At 49.8% G+C, this 27,975-nt stretch overlaps 1 protein-coding gene across 1 annotated transcript; it reads right to left on the reverse strand.

The window, feature by feature from the left end:
* Positions 1-508: 508 nt before the first annotated feature.
* Positions 509-27,497, reverse strand: LOC104475401 (heparan sulfate glucosamine 3-O-sulfotransferase 3B1). The gene is made up of 2 exons (XM_086762192.1): positions 26,891-27,497; positions 509-1,549 (listed from the first exon to the last, which is right to left on the reverse strand). The coding sequence occupies exons 1-2, from the start codon at positions 27,316-27,318 to the stop codon at positions 931-933; spliced, it is 1,047 nt and encodes a 348-aa protein (XP_086618318.1). The 5' UTR covers positions 27,319-27,497; the 3' UTR covers positions 509-930.
* Positions 27,498-27,975: the final 478 nt, after the last annotated feature.

Here is a 27,975-nt window from a genome sequence, read left to right on the forward strand (position 1 = left end):
TCCCCACCCTGCCAGTGCAGCCATTGCCCAGCAGTGCCCTGTGTGCACAGGCACACCTGGAGCAACGCTTCTTGCAAGTCATTCAGACCAGCACCGAGTGTGCCACACACAGATACACGTAATTTTACATTTATCCTGCAGTAAAGATTTTAAATGCATAGAGACATCGTGGGAAAGAGCCTCCTTGACAAAAGGCAAGAAGGAAAAGTATACTGAGGAGACAGCTCTGCCCATGCAACAGGCTCTGAGGCTTCTCCGCTGGAAAAAGAGCACGGTACGCTCCCGGCGGAGTCCTGGGCTGTGGAGCAGAGCTGTATGGCTTGGGGTTCCCTGCCGTTCACAGCCCCCGGTAAAACACAGCGCGGCTCAGCAGAGGTATGTGGTTGTAGGGAGATGCCTAGCCGCCCTCCCCACCCGCCCCAGAAACCCCCCCCGGGGGCCACGGGACTAACCGGAAAGCTGTGGGATGAGGGAGCACAACACTGGAGCAGAGACTGGGACACTGGAATAGGGAAAGCAAGTGTTTATAAAGGCCAGATACCCGTAACAAAAATAAATTTGTGCTTTCCCTCCCTCCCCGCCCCGTCCCCTGCCACTCTCGCTTTTTTTGATTTTTTTTTTAAATACAAATTTTGCTTAGGAAAAATGGAAGCACCATCTGTTACAAACCAAACCAAAAAGAGGAGAAAACAGAAGGAAAAAAAAAAAAAAAAGGAGAGAAATATTAGAATTAAACACCGTGGAATGTTAAACAGGTTACGGGCTACCATTCTAGCCAGTGCGGTTAGGCAGCTTAGTGAATTAATTGCTTAGGAATTAAAAATAAATTATTATAAAATAGATTTCTGTACATTTTACATACATATATATATCTTTATATACGCAAACCGTGCTGGGCAAGTAATTACAGGGGACTTTCCCATGCCAGCCTCAGTCCCAGCCGAAGTCCTGCCCTGTCATCTGGTAGAACTTCATGTTGAAGGGCCGGTAGAAGTCCCGCAGTCTCTGCACCACCTCCTGGTCTATGTCGGGGTGGGTCCTGCCTTTCGTCTTCCCCAGGCAGTGGGGTTTGCTGCTGCCTTCCGCCTTCTTCAGGCACGGGAACCCCTTGGTTTTGTTGAAGTAGAAGTGTTTGTCGGTGATGATCCTCTTGAGGCCCAGAAAGTCCTGGACCCTGCCCAGCTCCCCCGCGGGGTCGCTGATCAGCCTCTCCCCGCTGACAAAGAGGATCTGTCCGATGGGGAAGTAGAGGAGCCAGTTCTCCAGGTGCTTGGCGTAGATGCCAATCTGGATGGCGCTCCACGAGGTGTCGATCAGGCCCGTAGTCCTGTTTTTGAAGGTCAGGCTCTCAAAGGTGGGGATATCGGGCTTCTTGGAGAGCGTCTGGGTGTAGTCTGAGATGGCTCTGGTCACGGGGTCCCGCACCACCACGATCAGCTTTGTGCCCTTGGACATGGAGGAGATGCGGGCTGGGGCCTCCTTGGTGACAAAGTAGCTGGGGGTCTTCTCCATGGTGATCTGCCCATCCAGGGTCCTGGGCATGAGGTCCCTGCCGGCAAAATATATGCAGGTCAGATCAGCAGGTAGCAGGAATAAAAACATGAACATCATTTTCACATACGGATACACAGGATTTTTTCTCCCTAAAATGCCTGCACAGGTCATCTAGCTCATACAGATAAATCCATTTGCCATTGATTTAGGGATTAAGAGGAGATTATTATTAAAGGCCACTGTCTTAGAAATCCAGCTGAGTAATCTCCCAGTTATCCATGAGTGGATTATCTGGGCTGCACTCTGCAGCTGGAGCGTGGCTACATGTACCACACCAGCTTGAGACTGGTCAGGATGAGTCCTGAGCTGCACCAGGCGGCTCTCCTGGCTCAGGTCAATGCCAGAGAGCCCTCAGCCACTGCCCAGGGCTCGTTTTCCCCAGGGGAACGAGAGGAACGGTGTAGCAGAAAAGCAAGAGCTCACTGGGGCATTGTCCACCTTGCTTTCCCTTAGCATCCCAAACACAACATCGCCCAATTCAGGCAAGAGGGTGCAATTTGTCCCCGGTATGTGCCTGGCTTGGCAACAGCAGGACCTCATCCAACTGCAGGAGTCCTCTTGTGCCCAGCTTCACCCCTGGCTTTACTATTCCCTAGCGCTGTGCAGACTTGTTCCCTAATACGCACTAGAAGGAGCATCAAGAGCTGCTGGTGGCATCTTCAGCACATCCCAGTCCAGCACCCAACAAGGACAACCTCTCCCCTCCACTGCCACACGGGCTACAGCAGGTCAGGATCCAGGATACGACCACAGAGAACACAACCTCAGCTCATGGGTAGGACGTACCCTCACAAAACACCCTTGAAACCCAAATCCTTCAGCAATTCCACACTATTCCCTGGTTATTTCTAATTAACCATGTGGAGGAAAACTAGAGAGCTTGCAGAAATGATGTAAGTATCATGAGGCAGGAAGAGTAATTTTTTCCTATCATTCACTAGGCAGCCTTAAATATTTCCGACCGTTTGCCAATTCCTTCCCTTTATAACCCAGTGGGTCTCATTTGCTCTGGGTTGCAAGACAGTGAAAAAGAAAGGCAAGAGGGGAGTCTGCCACAAAATTAAAGCTATAAAACTTGATTAAGTTTTCAAAGCATCCACCCAGCACAGAGAACTAACCAGCCAGTGTGTGACCTGCAAGCCTCGAACGGTGTTTCCCTCAGACGTACGACGCTGCACACAGAGGCTGTTTGTTCCCCGGCTGCGAGCTCCTCCCTTCCAGATTTACGCTTCTACAGCAAAGATCACCGTGGACCTTGCAATCAAAATAGCCACTGATCATTTGTGCCAAAGTTAAATTTTGCCCTCATTAAGAAGCCAAGGGAAAAAACAAAAATTACTCATCTGATCTGAGGCCAAATAATAGGAAATCCAGGTATAAGAGGTCTGATTAAATAAAAAAAATCATCATGTGCCTGTGACAGCTGGTTAGCAGCTATTTATGCAACTGCTATTTAGCTCATACTTGGTATTTTACTTCATCAGCTTCTGGCACTAACATCACGCAACATGTTTACTGGCAAGGGGCATCCAATGAGTGTGCTTGGGGGCTGCCCATAAAGCCACTTTTCCATAGATCCCTGGGGGGAGATGGTCCCCACACCAGATCTGCATGGGTCACTGAGAGAGGTGGCGATGGACAAGCTGGGCTGTGGAGGAAGGGGATATGCCCTTGTGGAAACCCCCAGCCATGCCCAAGGGTGGTGGCAACCCCTAGAGCTGCAATTTCAAGGCCACGCAAGTGGAGTTTCACATGCAGACAAACATCACGCTGGTCTACCAGACACTTGGGACACGAGAGCTTCTGGAAGTCAGGAGCCAGCGTTTGCCAAAAAACAGTAACCAAAATAAAACTCTGACTAATCCTTCACCTTTCTGGCCAACTCTGCAAGCCCGTTAATGCTGTCGCAGAACAGAGCCAGTCAATAATGCTCAGAGAGCAACTCTTAAATCTATTGTGGGCTGATGTGGATTTTGATAGTCTACTCATTAAGTGGTGTCTCTTTTTATGGCCACATTAAATCCGACTTTTACATCCTGCACTGGCCACCGACCGCTCTCCAGCTTGATTTAAGACAGTGGTTTCAACTCATGAAGTCCTTAACGGCCTGGGACCTGCCTAAAGAAAAGACTGCTTCCCAACACATGCTCAGGACAGCCGCGCCATACTGAAGCCCTTTGGCTCCAGGTCAGGTCCATCAGACTGCCTGCTGTGCAGGGCCCTGCACCTTGAGGCCGACTTCTCCTCCAGGAGTACTACAGCCAGTATTTATCAGTCTCCTGGGAATGATGCAAGGCTTATTTTTACCTCCTTGCACAAGAGAGACATTGGGTAGGGCTGGGCCGTGAAACAGGAGGAAATTGCTGGAGGTAGAGGTGCTGAGTCAGTTGATCTGGTTGGGAAACACAGGCTCTTAATTAGCGTTCCAACAAACACAGAGGAGCGCACCTCAGAAATGGAAGACAGCAAGGAGCAGCTCCTCCTCTAACAGGCATCCACCGGCCCAGTCTTAGTCCCTTTGCAGACCAGTCAGCATCTGAACTCACACTCTTGATTTGGGGCTGAGGACATCCAACAGAGCTGAGAGCACTCAGTTCTGCAGGGGTCTAGACCCTCCAGAATTTGTGGAAGTTTTTTTTTGTCGTTCCCCCTCCCCCCACCCTGAGGACCTGAATCCTTGACATTTGCAGAACACCTTGCTGCTGATCCATCACAGCAATACAAGCAAGACAAGGCACATCACTGACACTGCTACCGCTGTCTGGCTTGGTCATCACAGGCCAAGATGAGCTGAGATAGAAAGAGTCTTCAACCCAAGAACAAGAACTGAATCCATCAAAACCAGCCTTCAGCCCTAGCTCCAGCACTCTTTTCCTTTGTTGTACCCAGATGAGTGCCAGGCACAGCCCAAAACAAAGATCCTTGAGATTATCTCAGATGCTGCCTTGTTTGAAAAGTGGCTGCATAAAAGCTAGACAAGTGAAGCCAAATATTGTGGCCCATAGATGTGGTTTGAAACTCCGACAGCATTGCATCCAGGAAAGCAAAGATTTATTGCATAGGTCTGTTCGTTGTGAGGAGCTTTCCCATGGTTTCCATAATCTCCCAATAGAGGCATCAATTGTCATGCTGGCAGCCAGAGACAGCAGAGCCTAAGGGACAGGAGGAACTGGTAAGTTCGCTAGTCTGAACTCACATGGGTGGAAAAGTCACCAAGAAGCGTTTATTCCTGTTCAAACCACAAATGAAGAAGGGGAACTTGGGCCATGTATAGCACTGCAGCTCCAACACAACATGTTGGACCTATGTGTTGGTGGAGGTAGGACCAGACTCCAGCTCTGAACACATCCGCTCCTGGGTCTCCACGACAGCAAGGACTGCACTAAACGACAGCCGTTGCAGGAGGAAGGGAAAGAGGAGCTGTAATGGTAAGAAGAACTGTAATCACCGTGCCCTGGCAGGATGCAACCCCTTTGGGCTAAAGTAACAGCAGAAACTCACATTCAGCTCAAGTTCAGGCACAGTTCGGCCCTGGGGCAGCTCATGACAGCTGAGGAGTCCTCTGCTTCCACAGAAGCTTCACAGGCGTGTTAGAGACCCAGACACCTTTCTGCCAACACTGTTTGCTGCAAGCAAGGTGCAGCTATCACCATTGTCGGTACGGAAGAAGAAAGGGAGATGATAAAGGGAGTCAGGCTGTGGGAAACGGGGAGCTCAGCTGAGGCCTCGGACAAAAGCTGCTCCACCAGTCGGGACAGGACTGGATGGAGACATCAGCGAGGGCTGTAGCGGATACTGTGGTGGAAAATAAAGATAGTATGAAAAGCTTGGCAAGCCATCCCTCCTGCCTTGTTATCCTCCTGCCCTCTGGCAACCTGGAGTTCAAAGATCTCTGGAGCCAGCATCTGCATCCAAACCATCCCATTTCATAGTGACTACGAACTGTCTAATCCTTTCAAACCCAGGAATACTTTTGGCCTTGAGAACACTCCACAGCAGAGAGTCCCAGCACTGAAGCACTGACTTCACCCATCATTTGAACCCTTTCCCTGCATCCCTGCTTGAGAAGAGATCGAGACACCTACTTTCTGAGCACAGAAGAGGACAGTGAGGATGAGGAGCACCAGCAGACTCCTGGTATCCTTTATTCCCCACCGAGCCCAGCCAGCAAAGCGCTGGCGGGGCTCAGGGCTGCTCTGCTGACTTCGGCAGAGCTGCCAGCAGCGTCAGGGGTCCCAGCGAGAGGAGGCAGTTGCTGCGCGAGCACAGCTATGAATTTTCCACAGGCAGAAAGCAGAGCCCCTAACCCTGAGCTATTAACATGTCAAGAGGGACAGAGGAAAAGCTTTTCCTTTAATGAATATTTCCTCAGTGAAGCCTGCACCCTTCGTAGGCGAAGTGATAGGCTTAGTCTAAAGATGGATTGGCCTACTTTACCTATTAACCACTTAGACTAATGTAATAAAGGCTCTCTTTATTCAAACAGCCCTAATCCCCAGCCCCACGCAGCTCAGAAGCCTGGAATAAGAAGGGATGCTAAAACAAACTCTGCCGCACTGCTGCTTGGAGAGGACTGGAGGGGGAATTATGTATTTTTTTTTTCTTTAAAAGCACAAATTTCTCCAATGTGAAAACCGGACCCAGAGCGAGATAAATTTACAAAGTGGAGATGACAGGTGGCCACAAGGTAATCCAATCCTGAAGCCTAATGCCCTTTGTGGCAGCTTTTGTCTGCACAGAGGGGCTCCGGGCTAATCTGCTGCCACTTCTCAAGGAGCAATGGCGAGGGGCCACACGCTGGGGGGGTCGAGGAGACCCCTGCAACCTGTTGCTGAGTTATTCACCGCAGGTAGGATGGACTGGCGTGCAGGACAGAGCACGGCAGTCATTACTGATTTTATCCCTGGGGACGTCTGTCGGTCCCCCCACGCACCTCCTGCCATTTCCAAACACCCGCTGCGATAAACCTCTCCAGGGTCTGCCAGAACCTGAAGTGCTGCTCAGCCTAGGGGGCTGCAGAGGCAATCGTCCCCGGCTGTCTGCCCGCACGGAGGTCACCGTCAGGCTGCCCAGCCGAGACCCGGCACACTCAGATGCTCCTGCTGCCGAACAGGAGGCCCAGAGCCGAGAGGATGATGAGTTTTCCTTCCTGGGGAGGGTTTTGTGCCAGATATATTCCTACCCAGCACCTGGAGCTACCCAGCATGACTTTCAGAGATATTCTCCTCACCCCAGCATGCTCGAGAGCTGAAGTCCCACTGGTAAGTGCTAAAATTGAGGTGCCCCATGCTGCCACGATGGCACCCTCTGGTCTCCAACCCCTCTGCTCCAGACCACCCTCCTTGCTCAATCCTCCGAGCTACCTTAGTTTCCCTCTGCAAGGATGACAAAACTCTCCTAGAGGAGATGGACAGCTGTGCAAAGAGTATTGTAAAAACAAGATAAGTGTTGTTAGGGTCAGGATAAAACACTGCAGTATCAGGATACAGCTATGAGATGCAGACCAGGGAGCGCTCACAGCAGTCCTCACAGCAGCTCTGCTAGCAGATACAGCAAGAACCACCTTTGGTGCAGAATTTCTAGACTTTTCCCCCACAGCTGTTCCCTAGAAGCAAGGAAAATAGGGGAAAGGGGAGAAAAAGCAAGTCAAACTATTTTGGACATCAGCCACATTCACATCGAGTTCAGGCCTGTAATCCAGAACCATTTGCTTTGCTGCCCAGTGGTGCACAAGCAGAGCATTCAACCGATTTCTGGCCAGTTTCTACCCAAATTCCTGGCTGGTGTTTCAAGAAGACAAGAAGCGATTTCTTCCCAGAAGACCAAATTTTGGCAGCCTGTTTCTGGGGAAGGCGCCCTCAACTCCTCCCAAAAGGCTGTCTAAGAAACCACATAGGTTAAACTGAAAGCTTATGGTAAGAAGGTGAATAGAAATGCAAGAAGTAGACACAAAAGCTCTTTTCCCAGAGACAGATTTTTAACGTCCAGAATTGCAATAGGGGGTTTGAAAACCTGAGGTGACAACAAGCCCAGGCAGCACGACCCAAAACATAGGGCAATTTGGTGCATGTGATAAATTGTTATAATTTTTGTTGCGTTTCTGTTTTGCAGGGTGGGAATCATAGAATCATAGAATCACATGGTTGGATGGGACCTATAAGATCATCTAGTCCAACCGTCTTCCCACTACCATTGCTGCCACAGCTACTAAACCATATCCTGTAGCTTCTCATCAAGCCGCCTCTTGAACACAGCCAGGGACGGAGACTCCACCACCTCCCCTGGGCAGGCCGAAAGCAAACAAGCCTGCTGGTACCAGCATGGAAAAAGTTTAAAGGAAAGAAATGTAGAAGATGGGGCAGGTTGAAGCCTCGTCTCCTCGCACGTTGATGCTCTCCAGCCTGCTGCCTGCATCCTCTCCTGTCCTGTCCCTTGTCCCCATCCCAACACAGTCCTGCTCAGCTCTGCTCCGGTCAAGATCCCACCAAAGCCAAAGAACTTGCTTCAAAGCACAGTCTGTCTGTCCGCTGCCTTAAATCAAACACACGTTTGAGGAGGGCTTTACTGCCATTCCTCCCCTGCACGGCCAATTCTCATTTTAACCCCCCCTGCTTCTCTGCCTCTTCCTCTCTTTTCCCACCTCAAAAAATAAATTTAGGCCAAGTGAGCTAAATCTAGTATCTTGAAAAAGAGCTGCAGACACCCAAGAAAGGATGGGGGTGGCATTTCCATTGCTGGCAGCTTTGCCTTCCAGCCCACCTGCTTTGCCAAGGTGATACCACCCAGTTGTTCCCAGTCTCCGAGGCAGCATGTTGCTGTCAGAAAGCAGGAAAAATGTACAGTGGAGATGAGAGCAGCCAAGGGCTGGATTAAAACCACACACTTGTAGCCCCATACTGGCACCTGACAGTGAGCAAGGGCCCTACAGTGCTCTGGGAAGCAAAAACCCAGAGCATCACCAGCTCAACTCCCAAGGCCACCACACTGGACTCATCCCAACCCCACCTGGCCCTCCTCTCCGCAGCACTGATCACAAAATCATCAAATCCCAGAAATACTCCTTAAAAGCAAGAAGCTGACAAGCTCAGGGAAAGACTGTTAAAGTAATAAAGTGTCTTAGTTACATCATGGACCCTGCCACCAGCATCAAGGTCAACGGGCTTCAAAATTACCCACTTGGCTTTGACTCAGCTTTCTGGTAGCAGCAGCTCCAGATGGGGGAAGGAGGAAGACAGAGGAGGAGGAAGAAACAGAGAGAGAAAAGGAAATCGTGAATTCCTCTTCGGGGGTGGGAGCACTTGCTGGTTTATTATTTGATACATCACCTTCCTACCACAATTTTCCCTGGCTCAGGCTGCCATTGCACCAAGGACCTGTACAGCAGCACGCAGCCTCTCCTCTTTTTACGACGAGCGGTAAGGGCAACATGTGCGCCTTTGTCTGGAGCGGGAGCCCATTGTTTGGGTTGGCAAATTATACAACAATAAAAGGGAATGGCTGGGAACCAGCCTCAGCCTTTTTGAAACGGGTGTAACCCTATCCAGCTCGGTCAAACACTCGCCACGACGCTTACACAAACCAGATGATGGGAATTAATGAACTTTGGGGGCGAGGACGGGGTAGGTAAGGGAGGAGGGAAAGGGGACAAAAAATATGTGGGCCTGAAAGTAATGGTTTTCTCACTCTCCTTGCTCCCTGCCCCCAAATCTGCCAGGTGCCCTTCACCTGTTGGGGAGTTTGGGGATTAAAGGAGGATAACAGCCTGCAAAGGCTTCCCATCACGAAGCTGCTCTGAGGCTTCAATGGGGCAAAAGATCCAGTGGCAACGGGTGGCATCACCACACACCCCACAGGACAGGCTCTGGAGTGGCCATGGAGTCTGATCTAAGTTCCTTTGATGTGGATTTAAAAAAAAAAAAAAAAAATCCCATCAAAGGCTAGGGGGAGCGAGGAGACATGGGGCATTGGCAGATGGTCCTTTGGTCCCCACTCCACACAGGCAGAGCTGGGTCACACCAAAGAGCCCCACCAAATCAAAGCAAGCAGTGCCTTGAGGAGGAGACAACATGCTGCTGCAATCACAAGGGGATGGGTTTATTTTTTTAATATAAAAGACTATATCCACCTCCCCCAAAGTCACTGCATTCAGACCAGATCTAGGAGCCACCATGGAGCTTTGACCCTTCCCACACTGCAGGTGAGGGATATGGGGTGCTTCGCCTGGCTGCAGCCACAGAGCAGATGATTCGCAGCAGCATCTGAGCACTTGACCTGGAGAAAGCAGGGCCTGATCCATGCACAAAACCCGGAGGGTCTGTGCCTCTGGGAACAGCAATGGGTGTGATGAGCAGAACCAGCCCCTGCCACAAAGGGTGCCTCCCGCCTCGCACCAGCCAAAACCCACCTCCCTCCCAAAACACCTCCTCCGCCTCATGGGTTTAAGTATCTTAATTAGAAGCACAGACTCATAACCAAGACGACGTGTTATCCCTCGCAGGGCTGCTGCCTTGTGTAACAAAGTGCTGTATACGGTGCACTGTATAGCTGCAGCCTATAGGGGAGGAATTACTTACAGCAGGAGAAACACTTGATGGGAGCCTTGTCTACATGGGGACAGGGTCTGTGCTTTCACCAAGAGCAAAATAAAGAGGCCGAAGAGCCACAAAGACTCCTTTGAGACCAATGGGCAAGGCAGCCGCCATGCTGTCTACCTAGTAACCCTTAACTGATCTCTCTTCCAACCCCTCATCCAGGTTCCTCCTGAACCCATGCAGACCTTCCACACACACAGCTCATCCTGGGTCCTTGCTTTGCCAGCTGTGCACCAGCTCCTGGCCTCAGGCCACAGCCCCAGTCCTTGCATCACGACACAAATCCATCCCTCCCTGTCTCCAGCCCAGCTGGAGAGTACCGTATCTTCCCCCAAGATATCTCCTTGCCAGGCTGAGGTCTCCCAGCCCAATTCATCATTCCCCAAACAGAAATTCCTTCAGCCCTAAAGAACAAACCCAAAATGTTGTGGCTGTCACCAAGTGGACTCATGCACCAAAGGAACACGGGCTGCAGAGATGTGGGGCTTTCTTTGGACTAGGAAGGGCCAGGTTTCCAATTATCTCCTTCCCTCTTCCCCCAACAACAGCCTGAGATGTTGCAACTGCTCAGTAAGAACTTTCCCTCCTCCTTTGCTGGAGCCAGGCAGGATATTCATCAACTCCACCAGTTCATTATATAGTCCCTCCTCTTTATGTAAACACCAAAGCCTCTTTCTGTCCCCCATCATACTTAAAAGCTCTGAACTTCCACTAAATAATTATCTACACTGAGGGGAGAGAGGCAGCACTTTACATATCAAAGGGTTGCTTTGGAGGGATTTACAATAATTTAAGATGAAGTGGTAAATATTCTATTCACTCCAGTTCATCTCCAGTAATAATTATAATCCTATTAGCAAGGTCCCAAGGAAGTAACTGCATTATCATCTAGCGAGCATCTATGTGGATTTCTTGGAGGGGTGGGATGGGGGAGGCCATAGGCAAGTAAAGAAGTAAAAGCAACAAAAGATGCAATTGCCATCACCTCCCCTCCCCCAGAAGGATTTGGTCTCCATTGTCCCCATGCTTCAATAGTGCTTTGCTCTGAAAATAAGAGCTTTTGAGCGCAGTAAGGGGGTGGGGCTGAAATGAGCATCTTATTCCTCTCGGTCACCCCCCAGTTGCCTTTCATTGCCGTGGTCCCCCGGTGCTGCTCGGGCCGACAAAGAGCACACGTTGCTGTTCTTGCGGGCGCAGGGGGCCAGGAGCTGTGCCACGATTAAAAGCTAATTGCTGTTTATGGGTGAGGTCTTTAGAATATCGCCCAGCATCTCCGACTTCATTGCCCACTGGTCAAGTCATGTGAGATTAATCTGTCTCCATTTCCCCCAAAAAAGAAAAAAACCACACAATTGTTTTTGTTTAAAAGCAGAGCAGGGAGGGGATAGTTCCGTGAAACTCATGATTTAAGGGGGGGGACACCCCTAAACCCAGCAGGAAACATGACCGAGCTAACTGGCAAACTGGGACTAAAGACTTTTTTTTCCAGCAGATCGCAGAGCCAACTGTCCCCACCAAGCTGTGTACTCCTGCACCACATCGCCTCTTTAGTACACCCGGCTGGAGTGTTTAACTGGAATTTATCCCTGCAGGAGTGCCTCAGTTGCACCACTGTAATCTTCCCTCTCTTCTGGCGCCTGAAGGCCACCAGTATGAGTCCTCATCAGCCCCACCAGAAGCAAGTAGCCTGGCTCTGTTCACCCTGGCGTGCATGTAAGTCAGCAGCTACACTGGTGCAGGTTCAAAACAAGCCAAGATTACTTTCACAGTGTCCAAGAGTTTATTGCAAAGCAGTAGAAACGTTTTTCTCTATAAATTAAACAGACAACAGCCTGGAAGGGAAGAAAGAGGAAGAATTTTAAGCATCTGCTGAGATTTCAGTGCTTCACAACTCACTCCTGGGGAAAAATAAATTCTCCAACTACCTCTGCTTACTCTATCACAACCAGAAGGACCAGTCATTTCTCTTCCCTCAAAAATTTATAGCCTTGAGTTAATGTTACAGGTACTAAGCTTCTGCTATGCAAAGATTTGGTAGGTCCACTTACGGATTCATTGCAAGATGAGACTCTTGGAGCCTCTTACAGAGGTTGTTGGTTTAACACAACCTTGTACTGGAGATGTTACTTCTTGAACTCAGCTCTACTTGGGTAGCACTGATCCTGCCCTTCGCGGGAAACTGGAACAAATATCTGCTGAACTTGGACTGGCGTAGCAGCTACAAGCAGAGAAGTAATGTTCCCATCCAAAAAAAAAGGCAAAGCAAGATAGTCAAGGTCTGGAGTTATGAGCCAAACTGTGGAAAGAAATAAAAAAGGCAAAACCTAAAACACGGCTGTTGCAAAGCTTTTGCTAGCTCAGAGTAGGCTTATGCAAAGGAAGACTGGCTTGGAAGAGGCTTAAAAGCAGATAAAGAAATCATAGCTGGTGGGACATCCAAGACCATGTACCATCCATGGCACATGCAGGTGACAGAAGTGTCCCCTGGGGAAGGGGATGCGAGGCCAACACAGCTATCACTCAGCTTCAGGCAACCCGAGACCTCAATCTCAGGGGTCTGGCTTCAGCTCCAGCAGACCAGCCGAGCTGTTCCCACAACTCCCATCACAAAGCCCACCCCTTGCCATCAGCTCTCTTGCCATGCAGCAGCAGGTCGGCCATGTCCAAGCCACCCTAGCACCTACGGCTCACACCGCAGCCTCTTCCCGAGGCTCCTTCCCTGCCATGGAGGCTCAGCCACAACCAGCATGGCAGGAGCATCAGCCAGTGCTGGCGACGTTCAGCCATCAGCAACGCACCCGCCAGCCCAGCACAAACTGCTCCCACACCCACCGATTTGCTCTCTTAATTTGTAGCAACGGCACTAATACTCTCAAAGATGTTAAAACTCCACGGGCACCGCTACTCACCAATCTTTTAGGCATCCCTTCTCCTCATAGTTCTTGGGAAAACACTTCCTTGCAGCAAAGCGAGCAATCTCCATCAAGTTAAACCCCACGGCCGTTGGGATCTGGGACTCGCAGGAGGCAGAAGCAGGCAGTGAGGTGCGCAGAGCTGGCACTGCAGACTACGTACAGCTTGCCAGCTTTCAGATGCTGTCCTCGAAGCACCAGAGGTTTCAAGAATTAGATGCCCAAACCAAGCAGCATCATGACTCCTCTGAGAGCCAAACCACCCATCACTGCCAATGGAGCAGAGCATCCTCCAGGCTCCCCCGAAGGGATGTGCCGTGGCGCTGGACCCAGCATGGGACACCTTGTTACCCATGACCTGTCACACCAGACCGCCGCAGGGCTCCTGTCCCCAGCTAGGACACCAGGAGGTCTTCCTAATCCAGGGAGCCTGTGGGAGGTTATCCCATCAGCCTCACCCCTACAGCACCTGCTCTTCAAGGCCCTTCTCCAGGGACCCCTTACACTGTATGCTGGTGGTGGGGAGCCCAGCGAGGAGAGCGCATCTCGGTTTGGACCCAAAGAGCACGTCTTAGGCATCTGATGCAGGGGGAGATGGTCACTTCGTGTACCCCCTAGTCAGCTGTACGGCAGCTATGTACCACAGCAGTGTTTCTGTAGCCATGCTGCAATAGGAAGAAGTTTCCCAGAAAAGAGCTTGATTCAAGAGAAGCAACCCCTGGTTGGGTCCGTTCCAGGGTGGCAGTCCGTAGGGTTTAAGTGGATACAGATTTTTATGGCACATACTTATAAATCAACTTTTTGGTTAAATAAGCACGCACCAGCAACCACTCTAACCAACAAAACCAGCTGGATGTGGGTGGTCAATCCTGGTCCACCAAGGCTGAAGGTTCAGAAGCACGTAACAAGCTTCCACCCAGGACAGGACTACAAGGAGAACTTCAGCATTCTTTCCCACATTGTCCCTCCCCCTGGGGCACTGCCAAGCCACTGCATTTCACCTGCTCTCATTTTGCTAGAAGACGGGGAAAAAAAAACCCAACCCACAAACCAAAGAACCAACCCCAAACTAAACGCTGCACAAGTCAATACCCCCCGAACAAAACCAACCCAGTGAGATACAGGCAGGACGACGTTCCCCTATCAATCACAGCCCTGCTGAGAGGTCTTTTGTGTTTTCCCCCAACACAGAAATTAATGCCCTAATCTGCGTGCCTGCACAGGCAGGTAACAAGTCACGCTGATAAAGCTGCCTTTTGTTAGCCACCCTCATGAGTGGCCTAACATTTGCACAGGGAGGGCTTTGCTTGCCACCTTGACACACATTTCTCCTAATCTATCCCAGCCCTCCTGCGCTGGGGCTTTACAGCCGCGATTAGAGGAAAAAGCCTCTCGATAAGCCCCGGAGCCCCTCTCTGGCCTGCGCAATGCCCCAGCTCGCACCCCTCAGTTCGTGACCAATGCAGGGAGAGCACCTCCAACAATTTGTCTGCCCTCAGCGTCAGACATGCCAAAGCGGGGCTTAAACCACTGTGCTGGGTTAAAAGCCCCAGAAGGGACTGGTGCCAGCAGCAGTTGCATGACAACTCTGCTCCTCCTCTTCCTCACCCTGATGACTGTAAAGCAGGGAGAGGAGCAGGGAAACTGCTTTCTTCACTCAACAGCACTTTCCCCTGGGCACAGAGAGCCCTCAGAGCATCTTCCAGTTGACGGCTGAGCTGGAGCCCACTAGCTCCTCCGCAGTAGGTGGGAAGGAAGCTCTTGGGGTGGCAGGGCCAGGGCAGGCTTGAAACAAGCCTCGAGGCAGATACACATCTACAAGTCTTAGAAAAGCTATGCATGATTTCCAGAAATCCACCTTCTGCACCTAAAGGGATCCTATGGGCATCCAGCATCACCTGAACAACAGAGGCCTTCAAAATGACAGCTCAGAAAGTGGCCAGCTTTCCATTTTCACTACAGAAAAAATAAAGTTACATTTTTTTTTCCTGCTTTTTTGATAATGCATGCATGTTCATAACACAGGCCAAGTGATGCCAGCAAGCTGCTGCCAAACCTCAGCTGCATGACGCCACCTGCCTCTGTTTAGCAACACTCAAACCAGCCACGTAACCGTGCGGCACTGAGGTTCTTCCTCGACTGTCTTAAAGATAAGGGGATGTCCCCTTTGACCGTCGAAGGACTGGTTACCTTCCCCGTGGCCAGTAATGGCAGCAGAGAATAAATTCTCAGAGGGGGACCAGCTACATGGGAAGGTGCCCAACCAAGCAAGCGCATCCCATACTCACCAGCTGCCTGCTCATTATCCTGAGCGTCCCATCGAGTGGGTCAAGAATTTAAAATTGGTTTAGACTTTACTCCAAGCTGAGCAATCCAATTCATTTCCAAAGGTCTCCTGCCTCCTTCTCAGCAAGGGAGGGGCAGCACTGACCATGACCCCAACCAGTGGCAATCTGGACAGTGGCCTGGTCAGCGTGTCCCTCGTTGGGATGAGCTATATTTGCCACCTGCTGGAACAAAAGGCCTGGCAAATTAATACACCGGTGATCCTCTCAGTACTGATCCCTAAATGCATTTTAACACAAATGGGATTGTCACCTCAACTCATTTGTTAATGGATTTGTGATTTACAGTCATAAAGGAGTAGCACTGGAAATTAAGATCCCTCCACAGTAAACAGACCAGGGAGGGAAGTGAGGCAGACACGTTTGCCCAGAATGGGACTTTTTTCCCAACATCTCCAGTCAGCCCAGTCTCTCCTCATGCTTTTTACCCTCCACACCAAACATCAAAGACAGAAAATAAAATTAAGTTCCAAGACATAAAGGAGCATTCCCATTAAAGCAATCCAGCTATGGGTTCATGGTGACACTGCATCCCAAGGTGGGTCCCCAGCAATGCTGCAGGATTCAGGGTAGAGCAGAAGGAGTCAAGCCAGCCTTGGGAAGGAGTGAAATTCCCAGGGAAGGAGGGAGACAGGCACCAATTAGGGAAATATGAAGGAGCAGGTCTGTCTGCAGACTCCCCTCCTGCCCCAGTCATCATGTGGGATCATGACGTGGTCATAAACAGTCAACAAAATACAGTCAAGAGCTCTTTAAAGAGCAGGCTCAGCTGGTGGAGATGCTCTGCTGCAAGTAAAACAGATGCAAAGCACTGCTTCTAATTAAAAAGGTATTCATGTAATTAGAGACTTCACATCACCATACCAATGATTTGATCTAGTCCAGCACGCTCACTTAGGCTGTATTTAAGAGGGCTCTCTGTGCTTGCTTTCCTCTTCTGACTACTTGGGTCGTGGGTTGTCTTTCTTCGTAACCCTGCCCACCTCTTCACACCCCGCAGGCTGCGATGACAGGTCCACAGCTACGGTGGCAACCAGAAAGGACCTACTGGAGAAAAACCACATGCGCCAAAACCCAGCACCAACCTTCAGCACGCCGCTCTGTTTCCATCGAGAGCCAATTTCCTTCCAGAGCTGGCTCTGGAAGGAAATTGGCTCTCGATGGAAACAGGGCTCAATTATCCCGTAGTCCTTCAAGCCGTTCTACACAAAGAGCACAGTGGGCCGGTCTGCTAAGGCCTTGGAGCACAACCCAAGTGAAATGACTTTTCCCTGAACACTGAGGAGCCTGAATGAGAGCTATTGTTATTCAGATGAAACCAAGTGTCAGATTAACAAATCAATGGGTATAAGAGATATAAAATGGGTTACCATTGAAGCCTTTCAAATACCCAAACATATGGATGAACCAAATGTGAATTGTAATTGACTCACCCGCACCTTTGATCTCTACACCCTTGGGTTCCCAAAGAGACAGCCCGGCCCCCTCTGATCGGGACTGAACTGATTCAGGACTTCATTGTGAGCCCTCACAAAGCCTTTTCTCTCTGCCTCCATCTCCTGGGCATACATACAGCGTGGCACTTGGAAACCGAGACAAGCCAGTTCTGCCTCGGACAGCCAGGGAGCTGGAGATGGACAATTCAAGTTACCCAAATGCAACCTTTCATATGGAGCCCATCAACCCCGGGTGCCTCTTCCCACCAGACCCCATCTGCAGTGGTGGTCCTCTGTCAACAGGACCTGCATGAGGAGGTGGCCCAGGAAGCAGGTGAAGAGGCCCCAGAGCGAGCCTGGGCAGTACTGATGCTCACTCTCCCACTACTCCCAGAGCCAGCCACGGGGTCTGTTAGGTTTTCCAAGGATCTCGCTGTGCAAAGCCAAGGATCAGAGTTTGCTGACAGGTTTGTGACATGCATGTGCCCTGACTGCAAAACCCAAGCTGATCTGGAAGCCCTGAAGGCTGCTCTGCTCTTCTCTTACCCCCTTGACATCTGAGAGTGCAGATCACCTCCATTTGATTAAGAGACAGGATTTCTAATTTTCCTGGGGTGTTTCTGCAGCTACACTAAAAGTAGTCTGAAGTTTGAACTAAACCTTATCCCTAAATTTTTATTTTTGGAGTTGGCAGTAAGTGAGTTTTGACCAGTTTTGGACAGATGCAAGAGAATAAAAAAAAAAAGCATCAGTTTTGATATCATACAAATCTCAAGGCCGCAGGAGTCGCAAGGCAAGTATTTGCTTGGCTCTAGTTTCAAAATCATTACAGAGCTGCTGTAGCTGTCCCAGGAAACCCAGCCCAGCTTTTTCTTCCACTTCCATGCTGCAAACCCCACACAAACATGCTTTCTGTGGAGGTTTTAATGCCACACTCAAGTGCAGTTAAAAAACTGACGCAGCTCAGGTATTGTCACAGTGAGCCTTGAAGCAACAGGAGTCTTGAAACGCCTGTTGCTGAAGGCAAATCCCAGTAGCTATTCCCACTACTAAGCTATTCCCAGCATCAAGCACCAATACAGATTGAAACAATGCTCACTTGGATGGCAGAGATGCTGTACATGTCCTTTCCCCCAGCACCAGCAAGAAGACTGGGTTTGATGGGGAAACTGGGGAGTCCCTTGGAGCAGGTGTTGCTCTGTTCCTGTCATTTTGGGGCTCAAATGCCTGCAGCTGCTTAACCCAACTGGGATGCCCGAGCACGCGACAACCACAGAGCTCACCCACAGAGGAATCGAGGAAGGTGAAGACCATAGGGAGGAAGATAGACGAAAGGAAACTTCCAGATTCTTAATCTGCTTTAGGACCACATGAGCTTGCTGTTTATATATAGCTTAATTAATTATTACACTGCATTTAGCAGTGTGACCTTGAAATCGTCTCTGGGGGGAGCAAGCAGCTGCGGTGCCAAGGCACCGGTGTACAACGAGACACCGGGACGTGGCCCGCGCGTAGGGCAGGCAGCTCCTCCCACGTGTCCGGCTGTCCAGGCAGCGCCAGCCTCTAATGCTTCGGAGCAAACAGCGGCTCTCAGCTCCTCTCGGCTTGCAACAAACCCAGGTTGAAACCATAACCGGCTATTCCACTTCTGCTTTGGCAAGGCTGATATCTTCTCCCAAGGCTTCGTTCGCTGCTCAACACCCCCCTATTAGCCATTCCCTCTGCTTTTCAAAATGCCACGCAGACAGCCCAAGGCTCATTAGCTACCAGACCAGCTCGAGAGGGAAATTAAAAAGAAAAAACAAAAACAAAACAAAAAAAATAGCAGCAGCTATGAGCTTTGTGTTAAGTTGCAACAAGTTCAGTGCTGGGAAAGAGGGAAGGAGACAGACTTTGCCCTTCCTCGAGAAGGGGCAACACGCAGACTGTTTGGCTCTTGGGCAGCTCGCTTTGCTCAGCCGGCAATGGTGAAGCTGGGCAGATGCTTGGGGATCTTTAGAGACACCCACAAAGCCCACTGCCCCGCTGCTCCTGTGCGAAACCTTCAGGAGCCTCCCTAATCTCAACCCACTTACAGAAGATGGGGACAGCCCTGGCACTCAGGACCAGCACCGATCCGGCACAATTTGCCAAACCCGGCACCAAAGGCGTGTGGAGGAGCAGAGAGGCACAGTGTGTCTCAGTGTCAGGCATCGCCTTCGTCCTGACATGCAGAGACACAGGGCAGAGCAAAGCCACGGGGTCCCTCTGCAATTCACATTTAGCAGCTGCGTTCCCAGCCCCACGTACCGACCAGCTGAGGACTGTGTACAGCCACTGCTGGGACTGAAAGGCTGGGACACACCTGCTGTTTACTCCAGCACCTCCTGCTTCCATTTAGAGTCCAGTACACCTTTAAAAAAAACAAAAAACCAAACACAAAAACAAAAAACCAAACAAAACCAAACCAAAGACATGCCAAAGCTGCAGGCCTTGCCAGTTTTTAAACAAATATTTAATAGTGTAAAGAAGCAGCAAAGCGCTTTATTAATAAGACGCTGGATTTCTGTCCTCCCCCTAGTGACGGGAAGATCTCTGCACTGAGCCACAGCATCGCCCGGCTCAGCCACTCACTGCAGCCTGAAAGATCCCACTCCAAATCAAAAATATGAATGCAATTTAACCTCAGCGTAATGCCAGGGTATTCTGGTTTTCCCTCATTTAATCCCTCTTTCACCAAATCAGTGGTTTTCTGAAGACTTCCTACACCTTTACGTGCCAGCTGCCTGTACTTCACAGACTTCCAGGTTTTAAGACAAGTTTGCATTCAATACTCAAGACAGGCTGCAAGCTGGGGGCTTTAATATAAAGGCTGTCCAGCTGCTTTATCAATGTTAATAACTGCAATAATTTTGGCTTCTGGGGAAGCATTTTCTGCACTCACAGTCGCACGGACACACACCAAGGGCCTGATCCTGGAGCCCTCCCCTGAGTAGGGTTTCGGACTGCATTAAACACAGCCAAGTCTGGGGACCTTTTTGGTTGTCGCAACGCAGCATTTGGCCTCGCATTCACTTTCAGCAAGGGACGTATAAAATATACACATCTACCTATAATATTATACATTGGCACATAAAATGAAAGCCCATGCACAATTCTCACTTTCCTCTGGAAGAGCGGCCTGCTGTGCTGGCCAGGAATGCGCACCAGAGGGGAGAGGCTGTGCCAATTCAAGGGAGAGGTTACAACTGCTCACTTTTACTATAAACTACCCACTAGTTGAGAGCAGGGTTAGCCACGCGGGGCCCAGCATCCAAGACTGGCTGCAAAAAAATTTCTGGGTCAGGTCCTCTGCTGTCATAAAGTGCCAAGAATCCCCTGAAGCCAGTGCTAAGTCACAGCATCCCTCGGTAGAGACGTTCTTTCTCCATCCCTTTTCTGTAGGGAGAGGAGAAAATAAAATAGATTTTGAAGTAGGCTAGTTCCAGGGCACTTCTGAGGAGGTTAACGCAGATGTAAAGCATTTAGAAGAACATCACATTATTTCCTTTAAATAAAGCTCTCTCTTTCCCTGCTACTCACCACTTGACAGGTCACTGCAATACTCACATATTTTAAAAAGAAGAAATTTTTAAAAGTGAACTAGAAATCAGTGTCAGGTCTTCTGCCAGCAGCACTTCTACACCCATTCTCCTCTAACATTCCCACCAGCATAATGTAAACCCCCAGCCACCCAAGTATCTGAGCCTCTCTGAACGATTCCCAAGGTAGGAGCACATGTGGTTGCAGAGCCAGGGTGCAAGGTCTTGCAGGTCAGCAGCCACAGTAGCCAACTCACAGCTTCCCACATGCCTCTCCGCACCCCTTGATGACCCTCACCCCCTCCCAAGCATGAGGACATTGCATGCAAAATCACTACTGCCGAATCAGTTTTCATCCTCTGTCTTCAGAGCTATTACAAAGAGGAAAACCACCAAGGGGAACACTTCAAGCCAACGTGGCAGCAGGAGAGGTCACCTCCTTCCTGTAAGGTTTGTGATGAACTAAGATCTACTGGACATCATGTCTGAGCAGTCCACACCATGCCCAGGCGGAAAGACAGAGGAACTGAGCTCCTGACCTTGGCTTCCTTATCTCGTTTGACCCACGGCAGGATGCAGTGCCCTTCCAGACTTGTCTGTGGGCACCTTGCAACCACCTCCAGTCCAGGAGCAACTCCCTAATGGCAACACTATGCCACCAGTAAACCCCTGCCCCGAGTTAACAGCAGCTTCCCTCTGAGCCTGCTGATAATCAATGCATTTCATCGCGGGAGCCCTTGTTCACATTAAGAAGTCAAGATAAGGTCCATTTACTCAGTTGTCTTCCGGCTGCCACTGGTGACGGCCGCTGGGCTGAGCTCCTTTAAAAAGCACATGGTGTTTCTCGTGAGTTAATTAAGAAAAACATAGCGAGCTGCTGAAAGACCTGAAATTGCAATAGCGTGGGCAAGCCCCAGTACAGTCATCAGCAGCAAGTCAGGACCCAGCACAGCACTTAGTCATTTCACAAACCAAAGCAGCAGCCTCTCCTCCAGTCTCTCCTCACATACCACATGGTGACAACAGGTAGCAGCCGATAGCCCCTGACCCCCTAATTACGCCGCTGAAATAACGTGCCCCACTATTTGTTGTTCTTTGAGCCCGTATGTTAACGGTCTTGCATGGCCCTGGCCCATTCATTATCCCCTGAACCCATTGATCACACATGGTCACACCAGCAGAAGACATGAACGCTCATGCTGAATGATCACTAAATTAGTCTTCTTCCTACTTGGGATGGATTAATAGCACCTAATCCAGGCTCAAGCAGACAGGGCAGTTTAGCAAGTGAGGCCTGACGGCAAGGCAAGTCCAGGATCAGGCCAGGTTGGAAATACAGCTCAAAAGAACGGCAGTTTGAGTAGAGTTTTTATAGCCAGGGCATTCGGGGCTTGCTGGATGCTTTTACAGACAAAGCTTTCACTGGAAACACCTTGAGGTATCCAAAGCTCGGGGTGTGTTACAGATATCTGCTGTGGCCCACTCAAAAAGAAAATAATAATAAATCCCAAGCCCAGAGTCGAGCCCATGGGTTTTCATTCCCATCATTTTCATGCCAAGGAGGAGGACAATGTTCCCTAGCATGCCATGCAGCGCTAACGCGATTAGCCAGGCAGATCCACCATCCACATAAGTCACCCTCAATGCATGGTCAACTTTGAAAAGTTCAGCAGCTCAACAGGTGAGGCCATGAAACCTGATCACGGCAGACAATGTTGTCCCCCCCCCTCAGCGTCATGCTGGGAAGAACTTGTCACGTGCGTCATATCGGGCAACATGCTTGAAACAGAGCAGCGCACTGAAACCCCAGCAACACGAATAATCTTTGCCATCTGTTTGAACAACTCAACCCTCCTCAGATCTAAAGGAATGATCCCATGAAAACACAAGGGCCTTGCTGACTGATTATAGCAGCCCAGCCCTTCTTTTTTGGGGCCAGTTTCTTCCCAACTTTGCACAGCGGCTCAGGCAGCATCACAGGGAGCTGCTGGAAGGGCCACGGCGGCACTGAACCCTCTGTGTGCATCCAGGGAACCATTAAAAATCCCCACTCTCTTAAGCACAACACAATGCAAGTTTGGTAGTAGTTTGTTTTTTTTTTTTTTTAAAAAAAAATTCTTGACAAGATAGCTGCTTGGTAAAGCCACCACAGAGAACAAAACTGTCCTTCAGGATATGGATATGCTCATTCTCACAAAATGCAGCTCACAGGAATGCGTTGGAGGAATCAGTCTGATCAGATACAGTCATGTGCACCCAAAGTTCAGCTGGGAGAATCAGGACCTGGGGCCAACAAACCTTGTGACACCCGACAGAAACAACACGTTGAGTTTTGCAAGCACCTGGTTGTCTGTGCTGCAGGATCCACGCCACCTTGGGAGGCTGCGAAGCATGGTGGCAATTAGTAGTAGGTATTAAACCCTCGCTACCACTGTAAAGCTGGGATTTAGAGAGAAGGGCCAAAAGCAGGGGCAAAATCCTGCCTTGCTCAAGATCTGCCCTTGTTTCTGCAGGGCTTTCACCCCTGAAGTTTTACTTTTAACCATTATCACCTTATCCTTCCCCTGCTCCCAGCCTGGCCCATTGCAAGCATCAGCACTGCGCTGCTCACACCCCCACACACTCCTCAGGGCAAAAAAAAAAAGAGGCTCCTGGGGAAAAAAACAAATAAATTTTAAAATTTTAGGAAGTGTCCCATAACTTAGGAATTGCTGTGAAGCCACACTTGGTAAATTAAGGTCCCCAATGCTTCGTTAGGTGATCAGGGAGTCTAAGAAATGCATATTTGAAGCCATTTATCAGCAGGCCTGATCCTGCTGACCCAAACCACCCACAGCCTCAGCACGAAGAATAAGTTAAAGGCAGCTTGGCAGGAAGATGAAGCCCCAGTGTTTTAAGAATTTCCCCCTCCTCAAAAAAAAAGAAAGGGGGGGGGGGAAGAAAAAGAAAAAGAGGTCTCCCCTCTACGTTGCTAGCACGGCTACTTAGATTACAGCCGGTGTAGCCATGGCTCGGGGTTTCCTAGCAGAGGGCTACAGACTCATAATACAAATGAGTGATATTGAGTGGGGCTGGGAACACTCAGCCCATGGCAGGAGGGACTGAGTAATACAGCCCACTGGGCCTAAAATGATAAAAAAAAAAAAAAAAAGAAGAAACCCCAAACCAAATAACATAACACTAATGACATGATCTTTTTGTTCTTACCTTACATTAATTATAGGACAAAAGGCTTTCAGGTCTCTAGTATATTTCAAAATGCATCACTGTTGCATGAAATAAGAAGTAAAAAAAAAAAAAGAATAATCTCAATTTATTTTCTAGGCTTTCAAGAAACACTTCCCCAGATAGTAAACCCATAAGAAAACAACTCCCCAACAGGCTGCCAGGCAGCCTGCTCATCCAGGCAGACGGACACACGCGCGCACAGGCTGCGGAGCTGAACTCCTTACTACTGCAAAGGGGAAATTTCTTTATTATCCAAAAACTCCGGGCGCTACTTAAAATTAGTTTGCAATAGTGGCTGGATCCCGTTTCTCCTCTGTCATGGTACATATTTTCACTCGAAGCAGTTAACATGCTGTATTCATTACCAGGGGGAAAAATCCCGCAATGTGCGTAGAGAAGTTATTTCCATTAGATTTCTAGCTATCTCACTATCGAAAAATCAATTTCTTTTTTCCCCTCTGCTTTTTAGGAACGGTAGTCAGCACCACTTGATGCTGTTTTGCCTCCTACACAAAGGGAAAACAAAACAAAACGCAGATTTCATTTAATATGACAGAAAACAGAGCAAGAAAAAAAAAGTTTATATTCCCTCCTTCAAAAGTTATTTTCTACAGACAAAAACTTTAGACACAGATCAGTACTTCACATAAATACGATTAATCGCAAATACCCCAAAATACAAGCCTTCATCAAGCTAAATAAGTACATTTGTGATGCCTTCTCCCTTTTGGAAATCTGAAAAAATGTTACACTGGAACACTTCATTATATGGCAGGAACAACTTACACACCCCCACCCCCAAAAGATATGACCCAATTTAGGCAGAAGCCCATTGAATAAAATATACTTTCAATGAGACGTGGGTCAAAAATTGCATCTTCATCCTTTCAAAGCCAGGCAATTGGATTTAAACTGCAAGGACCGGCTGCTGAGGACGCAAGTATCTGCCCCTGTTCCAAAGTTCAGTCAGTTTGTGCAAAGGCATCTGAAAAACAGACAAGGCTTGCCCAGTTCACCGTGCGATGGCTAGCACAGTGGATATTTTATAGCATTTTTAATCTGACTTTATTGGGTCATTAACAAGAAAATACAAACGCATCTCCTTATTGACATTAAGATAATAAATAAAAGCCTTATTAGGGCTTGGAAAAATAAGCATGCTCTTGGAGAGTGCTGAGAAGGCAAGAGCCCCTGAAGTCAGTGGGAGTTTTGGGCTACACAGTATCTGATTTCTAACGCTGAAATTTACAGGAACAAACTTCTGCACCTAATTCAAACTGAAATTAGAAATAAGGCACAATTACCAAACAACTCAACTGTTGACTTGAGCAAACACATCCTCCCCCCATACACTTCGCATGATTTAGTCTTTCCCCACCCCAAACCGACCCGGGTCCCAGTCCCACAGACAGACAAACATGCTCCGACCCTCAGGGTGAATCGTACCCGAGCGATTTCAAGACCTTCAGCATCACCTACGCTCGCTGCTTGGGAGCGCCACCATTCAGAGCTGAAAATTTGTTCCATTTCAGTTAAAATACCCCTTTTGCAAAGACACTATTTAACAATGCAGCAGTGTGTGTGCAGGGATAGGGCCCGTGCTGCTGAAAATTAAGCAGCTGATAAGGTGAAACTTTAAGAAGTTACAAGAAGCTCTGATGCCAGCTTCTCCAAATTTAAAAATAATGTGTATCCTTTAAATACTGACTTTTGCCAACTGCATCTGGGATAACAGATTAATGTAATCACAGGCTTTATTCTCTCCTTCTCCCCTTCCACCTCTTACTTGTAAAAGATTAATCAACCATTTTATGGTCTAATTTAGGTGCCTAATTAAAAACAGAGTTCAACACGTACAACACTATTTTGCTAATAAATCCTGACAAGTCTTCTGCTCTGTTATATGCCAATTCTCCTTTCAAAACGAGAGATTAATATATATATATATTTTTTTTTTAAACCAACTGAATTTATTCTAAAGATTTCATCTCGGTTGCCACAGGACAACACACTGCATCCTCCACCAAAATTCTAGAATTTCCTAAAACTAAAGTGCTTTCAAAAACAACTTCCTCCTCGCCAGATCTTACCCTGCGTACATTCCACGGACTGCTGAGGGATGGCAAGATTAAAAAGAGAGACATAAACCTAATGGGACTCGCAGGGTGGGAGTTTCAGGACTGCGAAGAAGTTAAAAACGCAGGACTTCCCTGCTCCCATCTAGCTTCCAAGTTCCCATCTCTGCTCCTTTAGCATTCCTCTAAGCGCTCAGCGAAAAGATACCTTCAACATATTCTTGATAAAGGAACTTTAATCATAAAATGATGAAACCTAAACGCGGTTCGGCCCCGCACACGGTGTCCACGGCTGCGGGGCACCGAACTCTTCCTCCTCGCCCATCGCCTCCGGCTCCTCCGAGCCCACCCGCACACAGGGGCTGCTCCTCGCCAAATTACTCCTGCATGCACCCTCGCGGGATGCAATCCCGTCATTTAGCAATTTTTTCCCCCCCACCAAAAACTTTCATCCCGTCCCCACAGCACGCGTTACACCCCCGCATACCCGCCCATCCGCTATTTTCTTCCCAGCGCTAGGCTGGAAATCGCAAGCCTGAGCAATTTATCAGCTATAAAGCTGATTATAGGGGTAGGAGAAAGTTAACGAAGCGACCGAAGTTTTTTATCTCTAACGCGGAGCTGCCGCCTGCCAGCCCCGGGCTGCCGCTGCGCTCCCGGAACGGTTCAAAAAAAAAAAAAAAAATTAAAAAAAAACCCAACAAACCGAAAATCTGCTTTTCCTGCGAAAACTGCAGCGCACAGCCTTGTTTCCCGACCCGAGGGGTGTTTCGGCCATCCCTCAACAACAACCCCAGCTGAATGGAAAAATAGACACTCCAGCAAAATATACGCTGACTGGAAGCGCAACGAAAGCGGAGTGTCAAAAAAAATATTCAAATTAATATTTAACCTTTATTTAAAGATTAAATACAGTCTGGCTAGCATAAAGCCTGCAAACACCCAGCCGCCGCTTGGACTGACGGGGAAGGCAAGTTTTGCGCAGGGTTTAGGTTTGTTTTTTTTTTTTTTTTTAGGGTTTAGCGGAACATTCACGTCTCACCTCGGGCGCTCTCTCAGCCCCGATCCAGATGCCGGCGCTGCTCCCGCAGGCCGGGCAGGACCGAGGGGGAACCCCCCTCCTCCCGCTCCACTCCCTTTCTCAACCTTCACCCTCCCCGCCGCCCGCCCGCCCCGGCCCTTCCCGTACCGGTACCAGGCGAGTCCCCGCTCGTAGTTGCGGTCGAAGAAATGGGGCTCGGCCCCGACGGCGCGGACATCGGGGTGCACCCGCAGGAACTCCAGCAGCGCCCGCGTCCCCCCCTTCTTCACGCCGATGATGATGGCCTGCGGCAGCCGCTTGGTACCGGAGCCGTTGAAGAAGCTGGAGATGGGGCTGGCGGCTTGTTGCTCCTCCAGGCTGTTCTCCTCAACCGGTTCTCCCGGAGCCGGGGGAAGCGGCGGGGCAACACGGGGAGGTGCTGGAGAACCTCGGGTCACCAGCCCGGCGCAAGAACCGGCGCAGGAGTAAAACATATAGAGCCAGAGGAAGAGCATGATGGAGAGTAGCAGGAGCCTCCGCCTCAGCGGCGGCAACGCCACGGGGACATCGAGGCAGCGGTTCAAGCGCTGCCCCATGTGCCCGCGGGCGGGCCGGGATGCATGGCTGGAGTTCGCCCGGCTCGGTTGGGCTCTGCCCGGTGTCGCATGAGCCAACCCCTTCCCCGGAGCCTCAGCACGGCCCCATTAATACCGTACCGTACCGTACCGCCCGCCGCCGCTCCTCTCCTCTCCTGCCGCCCGGCTGCACAGGCGGCGAAGGCGGGCAAGAGAGCCAGCCGACAGACAGCTCCTTCAACCTATCCCAGCCGCCCTCCGCCGTATAATGAGCCGGGCGGAGCAACCAATCAGAAGAGAGGGGTGGGGAGCTCGCGGAGGGGCGGGGCGGGGGAAGGGAGGAGCAGCGCTCATTGGCTGATGGGGCGGCGCGGGGCTCGAAGGGCGGGAAGGGCGCGAGGGGCGCGAAGGGCGGGAAGGACGGCCCGCTCCTACCTCAGGCTCAGGGAAGGCACCGTCGGGGCAGTGGCTTCATTGCCCTCCCTCGCCCTGGCGTGGTCGGGCAATGGGGATGCTGCAATTGCTATGCAAAGCCAGTGCATCCCTCCCTGCTTTCCTAACACTTTTTCTTTCTAAAATATTTCTCCCCGGAGAGTTTCCAGTTACATGGGCCCGGTGCGATGGCTGCTTCCCCTTCTCTGGAAGGAGCAGAAATAAAACTGAGAAAGGCCCTGGTTA

This window comes from Chlamydotis macqueenii, chromosome 18 (assembly GCF_036417535.1).
Source record: "Chlamydotis macqueenii isolate bChlMac1 chromosome 18, bChlMac1.mat, whole genome shotgun sequence".
Lineage (NCBI taxonomy): Eukaryota > Metazoa > Chordata > Aves > Otidiformes > Otididae > Chlamydotis > Chlamydotis macqueenii.

Bases quoted from the DNA above. Each gene is read 5' to 3' on its own strand.
- LOC104475401 (XM_086762192.1), bottom strand. From the start codon at position 27,318: ATGGGGCAGCGCTTGAACCGCTGCCTCGATGTCCCCGTGGCGTTGCCG. The intron at 1,550-26,890 runs GTACGGGAAGGG...TTTTGCCGGCAG, and splicing joins CGGGGACTCGCCTGGTACCG to GGACCTCATGCCCAGGACCC.